The sequence below is a fragment of the Acyrthosiphon pisum genome, chromosome X, assembly GCF_005508785.2.
Source record: "Acyrthosiphon pisum isolate AL4f chromosome X, pea_aphid_22Mar2018_4r6ur, whole genome shotgun sequence".
In the NCBI taxonomy this organism is placed as follows: Eukaryota; Metazoa; Arthropoda; class Insecta; order Hemiptera; family Aphididae; genus Acyrthosiphon; species Acyrthosiphon pisum.
This window is the reverse complement of record NC_042493.1, coordinates 101,518,719-101,521,554: the sequence shown is the minus strand read 5'-3', so window position 1 is coordinate 101,521,554 and position 2,836 is coordinate 101,518,719. Positions and strand designations below refer to the sequence as shown.

Here is a 2,836-nt window from a genome sequence, read left to right as displayed (position 1 = left end):
ATTATAACAATGTTTGGTCACGACATGTTATTCTCTCACCCCATTTTCTACGGAAAATGACAATTGTTATCAACCGTGTTTATATATTTATAGCTATGTATATGTAGGAACATAGGGTACAATTTCGAAATTGTATTAAAGAAAATATTGGTACATACTTATATTAAAACAACTGGTATATACGTACACTGGGCCACTATAAGTATATTCAAGTATTGGATGATTACCTATTGTTTTTTAATTTCGAGTCTATTCGAGTCGAGTTCCAAATATTTTGAGAGTGTATCTGTCGGATGAATATTGTACTATATTAATATTATAATAACAATGTATCGCGCCGCACATTACGTGAAAAAGATCGGTGCTATCGATGTATATGACGTGACGACGACTTCCGTCCGAGAATAAAAGAGAAAAGCGTGAGTGCTTGACTAATAATACATAGAGAGCTAATTATTATTTTTAATTTTATTCGAAAAATCAGAGTGATTGTAATAATTTAATAACATTATTTATTATTTTATTATTTATCGTATTTTGCCAATTCCGTATGCATATAGGTAACATAACTATTATTCTTAGAAATTCTAAATAATAATTACTTCTAACTTGGGCAATTTTCGTTAAATTAAATTTTTTTTTGAACTATTTTAAAAATACGATCAACAAAATGGCTATCTTGGAAATTTAAAAAACTTTTTTTCTGAAAAAAAAAAAAATTTAATAATTTTTGAATTTTTGAAAAAAAAATCGAATATTATGCTATTCGATCAGAATTTCCATACTTATTGCTGTAAAAAAACTGCATTTAAATATATTGATTTTCCACGAAGATGCTAAGGGTGATACGGGACTTTTTGGACATAGGTGTGTATAATATGATTGATAGCCATTAGGATGCGTATCAAAAACTGTGACGGGGCGCTGAACGTTTGGTCACCTCGACCCAAAAGCCAACACGTTTGGTAACAAATAGACACAACGTTTGGACACAAAATATATTACATAATTTTACCTGGTAAATCAAAGAACGTTTGGGCAAAGGTGGGCAAGTTAATGAAAATAATTAACTCAAGTTAAGTTAAGTTAGGAGGACACAAGATCGATAAGTTAAAAGTTAACAAATTATAAATTTAATTCGATAGTTAAGTTAAATGTTAATATAGAAAAAAATATCAACTTAACTTAGTTTAAAAAAAGTCAATTTACTAGTGTTTAATTTTTTTTTTTTTTTTTTAATTAGCAATAGTATGTAAATCACATAAAGAGTGAAAAGAATGTATCTTTCTAATTTCTAATCTATTAGTTATAAAAAACAATTTCATTGAACTTTAATCATGATGTACACTGTGTACGCTTTTACTTTTACTTGACTATTATTTACTAATTCAAACTACCTATACTCATCTCAAATTATTAATTTAACAAATATATTTTTTTATATTGTATAGCAATTGAATGTCATAATACGTGAAGATGAGTACATGACCTTCATATATATTAGAATTTATAATATAACATTAAAACATAACAATTGTCAATTTGTAATTTAAAATTATTAATTTTATTAAAAACATATATAATTGTTAACTGTTTTATATAATTTAATATATAATTAAAGTAAAAAATGTACATATAAACGTTAGTACCCAAACGTAGTATTATTTTAAATATATTATGTTACCCAAACGTTATATTGATTTTTGGGGTCTGAAAAAAGTGTATGTACCTGAACGTGTGTTTCCAATCGTTCTATTGAATCTCAGGTAAAAATATCGTTTTGTGCCCAAACGTGTTACGGCCCAGTGACGATACCTTTCTAATTTTTCACGGCACTGTCTACGTACTGCCACCGTCTATATAGTTTCATATTATCAGTCTAGCTTTAGACCGTTTAAGTGCCTATTTCAGTGCTTTAATACGATTTACGTTGTTTATCCTCGTCAATATTAAATATACTAACCATTTTTTAAATTTATTACATTTTTGTAGAAATATACAATGATTTTAAATAAAGGTCTACGTTGGCATTTCGAGTTACCGAGTACCAGGAGCGTATGGACTATAATTGCAACTCGGTAAACGGTAGTCTTTCATCAATTTTCACTTTGTCGGCGACGGCCGCGGCTCAACAGGCAACACGATCACAATATTATTAGGTTCCTGTTACTTATATTCCAAAAAGTAGCCCGTAAACCTAGAACAAGATAATAATAATATCTAAAGAAGAGCGAACGGACTTTGAGGCTTCTGGAACCACCAGCTTACATGCATATTTACATCCCAATCTTATATTTTTATTTTATGGCCATAAACGGTAAGTACATGCTGTAACGTACTCATTACGTTTATCTTATAAGCATCATAATATGCACAATATTATGCGATGACTATATTAAGCCCTTCCGGTTTAGGCGCCACTTATATATTTTATGATTGTAAGGCTCCAATATCGCTACGTAAGAAAAAGACAGTTCACCGCGAATCCATCGCGCGCACCTTAACTCCGTACAATCCTACATTTTTGGTAACTTTGTTCGTATATTGTAAGCACGGTAGATTATAGTCTATAATCTACCGGGATTTTAAGTAATGATAAATTTGTTTGTATTAATAATAATTTAGACCAATCGTTATTTATTTTTATATTAAGATCCTAATACCATTCGTGCTTCCGAGCTAAAAAATATAAAAATATATATTTAAAACAACTAATTTCTTCCCCAAACATCTTATATTTATCGGGTCATTTCCGACCTGTTACAATGCTATGAGTAACCTCCAAGCAAAGTTAAATTATTTGTATAAAATTTTATGGCACTTCATCAAGTACAAA

At 29.2% G+C, this 2,836-nt stretch overlaps 1 protein-coding gene across 1 annotated transcript in view; it reads left to right on the top strand.

The window, feature by feature from the left end:
• Positions 1-2,159, top strand: part of LOC103311983 (zinc finger MYM-type protein 1-like) — a 5,390-nt gene extending 3,231 nt beyond the window's left edge. The window contains exon 13 of the mRNA XM_008191912.1: positions 2,018-2,159. Within this exon, the coding sequence (XP_008190134.1) occupies positions 2,018-2,159 (142 nt within the window). The remainder of the gene's footprint in view (positions 1-2,017) is intronic.
• Positions 2,160-2,836: the final 677 nt, after the last annotated feature.